Source organism: Quercus lobata, chromosome 6 (assembly GCF_001633185.2).
Source record: "Quercus lobata isolate SW786 chromosome 6, ValleyOak3.0 Primary Assembly, whole genome shotgun sequence".
Taxonomy (NCBI): Eukaryota; Viridiplantae; Streptophyta; class Magnoliopsida; order Fagales; family Fagaceae; genus Quercus; species Quercus lobata.
The window spans coordinates 13,106,944-13,119,695 of NC_044909.1; the positions used below are offsets into that span (position 1 = coordinate 13,106,944).

Below are 12,752 nucleotides of genomic sequence, written 5' to 3' on the forward strand. Positions count from 1 at the left end.
TAAAAAATTTAGGTTTGGTCATTTAATTTTATTTTGAACATGAACCGATCTCAAACTTACTATCAAACAAAATTGCATGTTTAAACTTGATTCATTTTCTTGCATAACAAGCTCAAATTTATTCACAAGCTACTACATTGACTTTTTTTCTTTCCATATATAGAAAAATCATGACTAAAATACTTTAGTCCTTCACAAATTTATGAATTTTTACTACAAATGAATTGTTTATATTATCAATAAACTACAATCTACAATTTGATATCATATAAACCTAAGTATATTTAGACAAGATACTATCCAATTTCAAGAATATATTAGTATTCCTTTAGACAAATATACATATAAAAATATAATATTAATATAGTTAAATCGGGCGTTATGTCCACAAGTTTTTCACAAACATATTATTATATTGGGTAAATTACAGTAACCTAACTTAAGGTTTGTGGTAATACCAAGCACATCCAAAAGTTTTAAAAAATGACCAACGTGGTCCTTGAATACAAACGGCATGTAATGCCATTTGTTCATTCTCTTCCAAACAATTTTTTAGTTCATTTTGTATTCTTCATTCTCTCCTCTTTGCTTATAACATAAACGCCTCTCTCTCACTCACTCTCAAGCTTAAATCAGTATCCAAAGGATCTACATTTTATAGACAACCATGTATTTAAGCAAAAATCAAAAGAAAATCTCATTAAACCAATATCCACTTTCCAAAATCATACACAGTTTCACTTGGGAAAAAAATTGAAAAACATTCAAAGAAAAAAAAAATCTCACACATCAATGATCAAACCAAGATCAACCCAATTAGATCCAGCATCACACAACACAATCAAACATGGATCAACTCAACCATCCAACATCAAATCTTAAACATACCCAAATAAAAAACATTTCAAAACATAACCTAGACCCACAACAAAGACCATCGTGTGACCTAGAAATTGTTGTCCACCACGACACCACCTATCACTATCCACTCATTCTCCTCAAACCCAAACAATTCCAACTATCTAACATCATGTGATTCACAACCTGTAAAGTGGTGGGCCTTGCTTGTAGTGTTGGGCTGCTTCCTGCTGCACTAGGCCCAAGTTTTCTGGATAAGGGAGTTGGGACCGGTCCAACTGCAACTCAATTTGGTCCAGTTTGTGCGCAAACTATGCCTAGTTTTCCAGGAACATACTTGCAGCAAGCAGAGCTGTTTCAAATAAGTTGTGGCAGACAGACATGGTAATAATAACAAAATAAAATATCCTGGCTACTTAATAGAAAATGACCAAATGATCCCTATTTAAGAAACAAAATCACAGCAATAATAATCACTTTTACAAAAAGAACAAAGGGAACAAATGGTAATATATGTGGGTTAATCAGAAGAGAAAGAAGTTAGATAAAATCTGGTCCGCAGGAGCAAAACCAGAGAGGAAAGAACGTTTCTTCTCAACGCAATTAATCTCCTAGGAAAGCCCTACCGTGGAAATTAACTATCTTGAGGGAAACGGACCTGAATGGTTGATGCATAAAGGGCTCCTTTTGGTTTTGACAGAGAGCAGGATTTTGTGAGGGAGAGAGGGAATCAATTTATTGGTGCATGCCTGCCGTTCTAACTCTCTATCTATTTTCTTTTTGGTTTTTCTCTTTTCTTTCTTTCCCTCACACTCATTTCTTTCTGTTTCTTGGTATATCTTTTCGAATTCCTATTCCTTCGTTATGGTTCCCGTCCTCTGTCCCTTTTGTTCACGGCAAGGGTCTCTTTTTATAGTGCCTGCCGTGACCGGATTTTACCGTTTTAGCCCTTAACATCCTTTGTTTGGTTTGGGTGTACTTGCCGACCACCACTAGTCCGTCTGTGTGCCACCTATCACCAGACAAAGAATGGTATTTTGTTTGTTTGTCTTCTGTGGCATCCTTTCTTACTACGGTCTGGGTTCTTTCTCTCTCCCTATCCCTCATGGTATGCACCTAGTGGTTCCAACTCAGCTTACTTCTTTTGGGTAGTATGTCATCCCAGCAGGACACTTCCCCCAAAAGAGCCTGAGCAGGAACCTCAAAAATAGATTTTTTCCCTCTCCCCACCACCAAACTATGCCCTCTTACCTTTGACCCACAACCTCACCATGTCTTGTATTGGCTGGGTACAGGCTGGTAATGCCTGGGCCTTACGCGTGCCTCCCTTCCATGTGTGTCCAAAAATCTGTCTGCTGCTCATTCGTCCGCTGTGGTCTAGAGGCTTGCCTGCACAGTCTGCCGTCCGTTTTTTTGACCTTTTATGTGAGCTGCTTTTTGATTTCCCGCTCCCCTTAGGAGCTGGGCTTTATTTGACACTGGGTCTTACATTTCTTTCGGCCCATTTCTTGATTGCCCTCATTTTCTGTCATATTACTCTATCATTCCTGCTATAATGACTCAATCTTGCTGGGCCTCTTTAGACCTGCCGTTTACTCTTTCCCTCAATGACTTGGCATGGCCATTGGTTCTCCTACTTATCGACTCCTGTGTTCCTTTTATTTTTTCTCTTGGGCATCCTTGGCCCATTTGCTTTCTTTGGGCTTCCTTGACCCTTTTACTAACTCTGCATTCTCATGGGTTTTTACTAACTTTATTGGGCTTCCCTGACTCAATTACCTTATTCTCACCCTTGGGGTTCGTGGGCCTGCCATTAACCCCTTACTTTTTTTGTTTGCGTTACTTTGAGCCTGCAGTGGCCCATTCTCACTTTTCTATATCATATACTGCACATGGGTATGCTATTTCTCTCTTTCTGAGCTCCTTTAAATCCACTTGCTTCTTCAAGACCCATTTGTTTATTTCATGGGCCTGTGATATATTATTCCTACCACTTGAGCCTAATGGTTTTGCCATCTGTTTGCCAACCCCTTTGCTGCCCTTGTTGCTGGGCTTTCTTCTTTCTACTTGGATTCTCAAAAATGACCCTCAACACACCCAAACCCAAATGAACCCAAATCAAAATTAAAAATTAAAAATTAAAACTCATGCTCACAACAGTGAGCTCCACCAGACTGTGATCTTGTAATCGCAGGCCACCACTCTGTTGGAAAAAGCTAATTTTGCATTTCATACAAAACCCACAGTGGAAGCAACACAAGAATTTACTTCATTCATTATAGATAACATGTAACCTTGAATTCTCGAACAAAGAAAAGAAAGTGTACCTTGGTGCAATAAAATTCAAAAACAAGACTTGAGAATACCTTTAACTTCATCCCAATTTCACATGGTGCCCAAGATGAGTGGTCTCTCAATCAGTTCTTACCTAAGTTAATTTTCCTTTTTGGAAAAGTGTATTTTCAAGATTCTGTAGAGAAAAACTGTTTTCTTTTTCTTTTTCTTTTAATCATACGTACGTTTTTAACTGTCTTGGCAATTACTTTATTTAATAACTTTTATTAAATAAATAACTAATTATCTAATTGGGTTAGCATCTCGGGCCAACCCAGTTGGGCTTAAGTGTGGCTTGAAATGAGACCAAAAGGACTAATAAGGCTCTAGCTCTAATGGGCCTCAGACTTATCTGTCAATTCTTGACAAGCCCAAAATTACCATCGATTATATAACAAGTACCACTATTGAAATATAATTGTATTCTAGGTTTTATTGATAAATTATATCCTAAGACTCTAATATGATATCATTTGACCCCTCCATGAAATATCCATAGTGAACAAAGTCATAATAAACTGTCACTTTGTAAACAACTATTTTATTCCTTGAGTACCCAATTTAATCTTTTAGTTATTCATATTTATGAAATCTAATTTCATAAATAAAAACTTTAGTAACTCTTTACTAAAGTGGCTAGCACTGAATAACTAGTTTTCATTAAACTTATTTTAAGGGGATATTTCATGTCTCTATAGAAAGAGATTATGGATTCCATCTTGAGAATATGTGTTCCCTCAACACTACGTGTGGTTACCCAACATACTAAGATTTTGACTGTTAAACTGGATCTCACTCTTGATATATCAAAGTAACCTACATTTCATAATCGGGTTCACTATCCTCTCAGGATTGAGAGTTAATGAAATTAGAAGTCGTGAAATTAATTATTCAAGTGACAGTTGTTAATTGAATAATTAATCTCACAGTGGTCTAGTTCAATATGTCTTACACACTTAAGACATATCAATACATCAACTAGAAGTCTCCACTTCCACGATCAAGAAAAACCATCCTAATTGACGAGTTATAGTCTTCACAAATGAAACGTCCAATTTCATCACCGACTAAGAACTATATTTTGAGTTTACAAGAAACTTGTGATTTATATATTCTGTAACTAAATCACATAAATCACATACAATGCATCTCAAGGACTATGATAATGTCTCATTAGTTAATTTATAAATAGCCTCATATAATTAAACAATTTAATTATTTATAACATGCCAATAAATTGGATTTTAGGACACAAACCCTAACACACTCATGGTTGCCTAGCAACCTTAGTCCACCATCCTTCTAGATAGTGGTCGAACCACCCAACTTTAAATGAAAGCATATGTTGTGAAATTTATGGGTAAATCGACTTTGAAACCATTCCGGTGGTGGAGTTTGTTGGTTCTTGTTGAGTTTGAAACCTTATGGCTTGGCTTGGGAGAGAGAGAGATTTTCTGGCGTGGAAAAGAGAGAGCAAAGCAACAGAGCAAAGGAAAGAAAAAACATAAAAGATGAAGCAGAATGATTTAATAGATGGTGCACAAACGGTGTTAGTGTTTAAGGACCAAATTGGTCATTTTTTTAAATTTTTGGATGTGTTTGGTATTACCCCAAACCTCAAGGTAGGTTATTGTAATTTACTCTATTATATTCTGAGCTTGACTTGTTTGCTAAACAAATGAATATAAACAAGCCTTTTTCATAACCGAGCTAGAGCTATTCATAAACAACTTGTTCATTACAGCCTACAATGCAATATGAAGATCAAAGCCTCAAGAAGTGCAAATATTGGAACTTGATGTTCCATGAAAACCTTGAAAAGGAAACACTCCCATCTTGGCCAAATCTTATTTGCTTAAAACTGTACAGTCAAAAAGTGGCTTCAAGCAAATAACCTAACTTTTTCAAGTTAGTCAGCTTATTTACTTAAAATCACTGTTGTCTATGCTTAGCCAAATACATGGATGTTTGTCAAGTGGAAATGAATTGAGTAGGCTTAGAGAAAGATACAAGCAGCATCACCATCCAAAACATGAAAACAAGTCAGAAATATGCACCATGACTAGTAATGATCAATACCTTTCTTGGCCTTTTGGCTAAGATCAAGAGTAAAAATGATCAAAGCAATAGCATTTCACAAAGAATATCTTCTATTTTTCTTTCCAAGTGAGAATAAAGAAAAGTCAATTTATGAATCCAATAAAAAAACTAGCCCCATTATTTTTCACAACAAGAGGGACAAGAACCCAGCCAGAGGCCACAACTTAAACTGAAAAGTTTATACAACGTAAGTAAAAAAAAAAAATCTAATTTTTGACAAATACAACCAGTCAATCGAGCAGCATTGCTTGCAATAAGAATTTTATGTACAGTAGCTAGGCAGATGGAGTCCACATCTTAATGACAAGATAATATTGTGCTCCTAAATGCATGTGCCGAGAACCACAATGGGAGTGTACAGCCATTCTTCACAGAGTACATTTCTTTCCACACTCGATTCTTTCGCTGATACACCAATACCTGCTTATGAGTTGCTAGAAAAACATATTCACTTGTCTGACTTATTGGGAAAATGCCCGGCACAAGTCCTCTTATACATCTAAGACTCACCCTATCAGCCAAATCCCATTCTTCCCTCACATAGTCTTTCAAAACCCATATATTCATCCACGAATCTGATATCTCAATCAAGGACAAGCAACTATCCAATTCCAACATATAAATCCTATTCCCAGAACCATAGCCCGATTTGTCAGGCAATGACATCTTCCTCCATATGTCACAATCCAAATCAAGCGCAAGAATACATGAACTACCCGTCAACCAATGCAATGAGCCATTGACAAATACAACCTGATTCCGATTCATATGCGTAAAATGATAATCTTGAAAAGACATAAACTTTCTCCATTTATTCGACTCTGAATCAAACACAAAACATATAAAAGTTCCATCCGACCTATGACCAAAAGATCGATGATAACCCGCTAACACAACATTAAACTTCTGAGTCCACAAATTGCACGCCAAACCAACCAGTGAGGCCTCACCATCAGGGTAAAACCTTGTCACAGGCCTCTCTCTACTCTTTGGAAGCAACCTAAACTCCCTAGTCATAGGATTGCATACATAGTACACACCCTTATCAGGGATGCTAGAGCAACACAACAATCCATTACAAGAAGCTCTAATCTTAACCCTATCATTCAAGAAATCTAAGGAAATTTCAGACACACCCCTCAAATTATCGACACAGATCAAACTAGATTTCGATTCTGATACCTCAACCAACACCATTGGGTTCTTAACAGACACTTCATTATAGAGCTGAATAAAGTACTTGTCAGAGGACAATCTGTACCAAAGTTTACACACAGTTTTGGTTCTGAATAGAGACTTCACAGGCAGTCTTGCAAGGATTTGAAAAATAACTTCGTCCGGGAAAAACCCATCTTTTACCGAATTCATCACAATTCATCAATTTTTAAACAGAAAACAAAGTACAATTTGAGACACCCAGATGGGAAAATCAATAGAAAAAGTCTGAGATTCGCTTACCAGATGAAAATTTCGAGATGGGTATTCCGTGAATTCTCATTTTGAAGCAAGTAAATCTAAAAGCGGGGCATTCACTTTTGGCCTTTCGTTCTTCTTCGACAGTATTAATGTTTTATTTATATAGTATTTTTTTTTCCTTAATCAATGAGTTCTGAGAGAGACTGAGAGGCTCGGTGTTGTTTAAGAAAATTGGATTTGGGTTGGCAGAAATTTTTTTTGGGAAAAATCTGTAAAGCAAAAGGATGGAAGAGAGAGAGAGAGAGAGAGAAAAAATGTAATGAGAGAATTTGCGAGTTAAAAATGAATATATTTAGTATGAGTTTATGACCGAATTGATTGACAGTTGTGAATAATAAATTTGAGAGGACAAATGGGCTTGTAGGCCCTCATCACGTTGGCTAATGGGCCACAAACTGTGATGAGGTAAGGCATCACGAGTTGAATTTCAAAGGAATATATGGCCAATGGGCTCAATAGATTTCATCCCATTTGCTCGAATAAAATAAAGGGTCCTGTTACCAGTGGGTTGTAGAATTCCCAATGCAGTCATTCACTTTTTTTTTTTTTTTTTTGCTAGGCAGTTGAATTTTGGTCAAAAAGTCTAATTTTTTTATTAACCTTTTACTATTTTTATTGCTTTGTGGCTGTTGATAGCCATTTTGGAAGCCTAAGTGGAAAGGAGAAACCCAACAACACGGACAGAAAAGAATTGATAAATGGATAGAAAACCCATTAAGACCAAGTGGCAGAAATAATGGATCACAAGCTTATGAGATAAACAAATGGGCCTTGAGGGGGTAAATGGGCTTAAAGGAGCTCGGAAAGAGAGAAAAAGCAAACCATGGGCAGTATATGATGTGGAAAAGTGAGAATGGACCACGGCAGGCCCAAAGTAATGAAAGTAAAGAAAGTAAGGGATTGATGGCAAGCCCATGAACCACAAGGATGAGGGATAATGTAATTGGGCCGAGGAAGCCCAAAGAACTCAGTAAAAACCCATGAGAATGCAAAGTTAAGAAAATGGCCGAGGAAGCCCAAGGAAAACAAATGGGCCAAGGACGCCCAAGAGAAAACAAATGGGACATAGGAGCACGCCAGTGATATAATAAAAGAACCAATGGCCGTACTGGACCATTTGGAGAAGAATAAACGACAGGCCCAATAGGATTGAGGTAAACAACTTCGCAGTGGGAATGATAGAGTGGTATGGCAGAAGATGGTAGCAGGAAAAAGGGTGGGCTAAAGAAAGGCAAAACCCACCGTCAAACAAGGCCCAACCCCTAAGTGGGGCAAGCCATAAAGGAAAGGGGAACCAGAAAATAGTTAAAAACGGATGGCAGACTGTGCAAGCCAACCACGGCAAACGCATGAATAGCAGGCAGATTTTGGATATACATGGAAGAGAGGCACACTTAAGGTCCAGACCTCACCAGTTTGTACCCAACCAATACAGGACACGGTGAGGTCATGGGTCAGAGGTAAGAGGGTATGGTTTGGCGGTGGGGAGAGGGGAAAAACCTATTTTGAGATTCTTGCTCGAACTCTTTTGGGGGAAGTGTCCTGCTGGGATGACATACCACCCAAAAGAAGCAAAACTGAGTTGGAACCACTAGGTACATGCCATGAGGGATAGGGAGAGAGAAGATACCCACACCATAGCAGGAAAGGGTATCACGACAGACAAACAATCAAAATAGCTTTCTTTTCTCTAGTGATGGGGAGTGGCACACAGATGGACCAGTGGTGGTCGGCAAATATACCCAGACCAGACAAAGTTGGTTAATGGCTAAAATAGTAAAATCCGGTCACGACAGGCACTATAAAAAGAGGTCTTTGCCGTGTACAGAAACAACGACAACAAGCACCACGGTATTGGGAATTTGAAAACCAGGAAATAGAAAAACAAGTATTAAGAAAAAGAGGAAGAAAGAAAAAAAAGATAAGAAAGGGGAATATTAGAAAAGGAGGAAAGAAAAAGATAGAGAGTTAGAGCGGCAGGCATGCACCAATAGGTTGATTCCCTCTTTCCCTCTCAAACTCCTGCTTTCTGTCGGAAACAAAGAGTTCTCTTGTGCACCAACCATTTAGACTCGCTTCCCTCAAAGTGATTAATTTCCATGACGGAATTTTCCTGGGAGATTATTCACTTTGAGAAGAAGCGTTCTTCTCTCTCTGGTTTTAGTCCTGCGCATCAGACTTGATCTGATTTCTTTCTTCTTTTGATTAACCCATATACTACCCACTTATTCCCCTCATTTTCTTTATAAAAGTAATTGTTATTAAATTGTGATTATCTTTTCTTAGTTAAAGATTATCTATTCACTTTAATTAAGAAGTCAAATTACTTTCTTTTATCTTATTATTATCATATCTACCTGCCACGACTCATCTGAAACAGTTATGTCAGCCGTAAGCGTGCTCTTGGAAAATGAGACATAGTTTGCGCATAAACCGGACCAAATTGAGTTACAGTTAGACCGGTCTCAACTCCTTTACTCAAAATATTTGGATCCAGTACCACAGGAGGCAGCCCTGCCCAATTTAACCAAAAAGGCCCATTACAGTGGCGTAGATAGGATAATAGTTGTCAAAACGTGAATTGTATTGTGAATTAATTTTTAATTTTTTTATATCGTGTCTTGTATCATATTGTCCACAGACACCTAATAAATTTTTTTTTAAAAAATTATAAATATACATATAAAATATAAATTCATTATAAATTCAAAATTTATTCAACTAATGACTAATTTAATCATTAATTATGTAATAATATTTAACAAATATAATTAAATAAATCAAATTAACATGTGTTTATAGTATGTACATTCAAATTGATTAAACTCAAAAGTGATAATACATGACATATGAGCTAGAAAAATATTTTTTTCACCATATTCATCATCTTGCTTAATCAATACCACCTAAGTCAATGTTATTGTAATATTAATCATCTTGCAAAATTATTTCTTCATTAACATTTTTTTCATTATCATTAGCATTTACTATATCTTCTTATTCTTCTATTTTAATAATTTTTCTTGGCATTCTAACTTCTTAGACTTATAACAATAATAAAATAAAATAATATTATATTTTCAATTAATGTCTTATTCATAGTATAGAAAAGAAATTTCCAAATGTGAAAGTTAAGTATTAAGTGTGTAGTCCAAATTTGATAAGAGAAAGAAAGAAGAGAGGGAGAAAATCATGAAAATGCTATTTTATTGGGCTCAATTAAGTAGCCCAATAATTTTGAGTTAAAAACAAGTTTAACAACTTGTTAAACTCAATTAAAAGTACAATTTTTAACACCCCCCCCACCCCCCAAAAAAAAAAAATCATTTTAAACCCACTTATTCATGTATTAAATGATTTATGAGCACTTTCAATACGTTATTATGATACATAACTTTTTGTACATGATACAATACTATCGTCTATCGTACGATACTAACAGCTATAGATGGGACTCATTTTATTTTCTTTAATGATTTCCTTTAGAACACCCGTTAACATACCCTTGTCCACATATATGGTCTTATGAGTTGCCATGTAGTGGGTTAGAGCTAGAGGGGACTCTTCCAAACTGGGTTGGAAGAAAACTTTGTCCAAAATAAATAATGTACGAATTAGTCATGATAATTCTATCTTGGTGTCATCATAATCATCTTTAGCTAAAAAATTTAGTTAATTTTTTTTAATAAATATAGTATAATTTAAATCTATGGCACAATGAATTTCCTTTTGGCTAAATTGCAAACTATATCCTTAAAGTTTGGGGGTGTTTGAATTTTACACTCTAAAGTTTCAAAATTTGGATTTTACCCCCTAAAGTTTTATTATGTTTAAATCAACAACCTCCCAAACCATATTTTCCATTAAGTACAACATAAACTTGTCATGTGTGTTTAGTTTGTCAATAAAATGAAGCCACATCATTTTTGTAGATTAAAAATATTTTAAAAATCAAATAATTAAAAATGACGTGGTATCATTTTATTAGATGAACTAAAAACGCGTGGCAGGCTTATGTGGCATATACACAAAAAATATGGATGGAGAGATTATGGAATGTGGATGTGAACGGAATAGAACTTTAGAGTGCAACATGGTATAGTTCGCAATTTAGCATTTCCTTTTTAAATAAATGGAATTTGATTTTAGGTCTTTTATTGGACGGATCAAGGTTGAGTTTATTGGAAATTTGGAACCCATATTAAAATAAATATTTAAAAAAAAAAAAAAACCCTCACTGTTTAAGGAGCGGGACTCAAATGAGATACTTACCGACACTCTCTCAAATAAATCTACCAATCATCACTACTCACGTTTTAAAACCCCAACTAACGGTCTAAAGGAATGGAATTATTTAATATTTGATCTCCTCCCACTAATGTTGAGGCTCGAACATTCTCACACAAGCATACAATTATGATAACTAATACGTGTTCCAAACTCTTTCTTCCAAGAGGTTTTGAAATTTGAATAAGAAAAGAATAGTTACTGTAACTAACAGTAATAGGCCTGGTTTGAAACAGTTCTTTACTAATATATATAATATATATTAATATAAAGTCTCTTTGAGGGTCGTGTTAAGAGTCGTATGCTCAATTCTCCTTTTATCTTTATCTTTATTATTAAGAGATTTATACTTAATATGAATATGAATATGAATAGTTACTTATCTAGAAAACACTAAAAACCAACTATTGGTAGCAGTAGAAGTCCAGGTTTTATATTTACGTTACATACATGAATCCTAAAAGTCTAGATGCTAGAAACCTTTAGGACATCTCCATATCAAACAAACTTTGAAAAGGTGATTGTTCTTTGTTCATGTACATATTGTCAATCTCTTAAAGTGCCTTTATCTTCCCCCCCTCACAAAGTGTGAGAACCTCCTCAACCCCAATCCTAAGCCCAACACACACATAACAAATTCAACCACAAAGATGTCTCTTGTGACAGCAGAGATGAAGGCAAAAGCAGAAGTGTATTATGGGGATGAGATTTGTAGAGAGAAGTTCATGTTGTTGCTGTCAGAAATAGGTTTGCCTGATGGTCTACTAATCTTGCAAGACATAGAGGAATGTGGATATGTGAAGGAAATTGGCTTTGTTTGGCTTAAGCATAAGCAGAAGAAACAGTACAGATTTGACAACATACTTGTCTGCTATGACACAGAAGTCACAGCCTATGTTGAGCCCAACAAGATTAAGAATCTGACTGGTGTCAAAGCCAAGGAGTTCTTGATTTGGATTACTTTGAGTGAGATTTTTGTCAGGAATCCTCCTGCAAGATGGATTACCTTTAAAACACCGGTAGGTTTGTCCAAGTCTTTTCCGACATCGGTGTTCACTATGAAAGGGATGATGCATATATCTGCAGAATGAGATAGTTGTAGATTCCTTGGAGAAGAACATTGAAGAAGCAAAGGAAGGGAAAGTAATGCAGGGCAAGTGTAATTCAAAAAAAAAAAAAAAAAAAAGAAGAAGAAGAATATCTTGTATTAAATATTTATTGATCCTTTATAGGAAGGGAAAGTAATGGAGGGCAAGTGTAATTCAAAAAAAAAAAAAAAGAAGAAGGATATCTTGTATTAAATATTTATTGATCCTTTATTTGATTACTTTGTATATTTAATAATGATTTCTTGTTCATCTCAAACACGTCATTCTTTGGTTTATGAATAGTTTTTAAAGCAAGAAAAGAATATGCTAGTTAACAAGTGCCTTGAGAGGTTCCTCTCTTTCCAAGATTCTTCACGCAACCAAAGTGACAAAATTTTGGAAAGGTGACAATTACAGTGCTGCAACGCAAGAATTCTGGCTGATGGTCCCAAAAGTGCAAAGATGCCCCTTGCATCGTAGACAGACAGAGAGAGTTCAATACAGTGATGGGTAAAAATATGCCGTACAATCAATGAGAGCCACTAGTTCTAGAGCATCCGGAGTGCATTTTAAGTCAGCAGGAGAAAACTGTATTTCAGATTTCACCAA

The 12,752-nt window shown here is 35.8% G+C and overlaps 2 protein-coding genes across 2 annotated transcripts; one reads left to right on the top strand and one right to left on the bottom strand.

Moving 5' to 3' along the window:
* Positions 1-5,365: 5,365 nt before the first annotated feature.
* Positions 5,366-7,028, bottom strand: LOC115993952 (F-box protein At5g49610-like). The gene has a single exon (XM_031117952.1). It carries the CDS (start codon positions 6,658-6,660, stop codon positions 5,590-5,592), a length of 1,071 nt encoding a protein of 356 aa, XP_030973812.1. The 5' UTR covers positions 6,661-7,028; the 3' UTR covers positions 5,366-5,589.
* Positions 7,029-11,433: 4,405 nt separating this feature from the next.
* Positions 11,434-12,241, top strand: LOC115950635. Its single transcript, XM_031067859.1, has one exon. It carries the CDS (start codon positions 11,706-11,708, stop codon positions 12,144-12,146), a length of 441 nt encoding a protein of 146 aa, XP_030923719.1. The 5' UTR covers positions 11,434-11,705; the 3' UTR covers positions 12,147-12,241.
* The last annotated feature ends 511 nt before the right edge of the window (positions 12,242-12,752 follow it).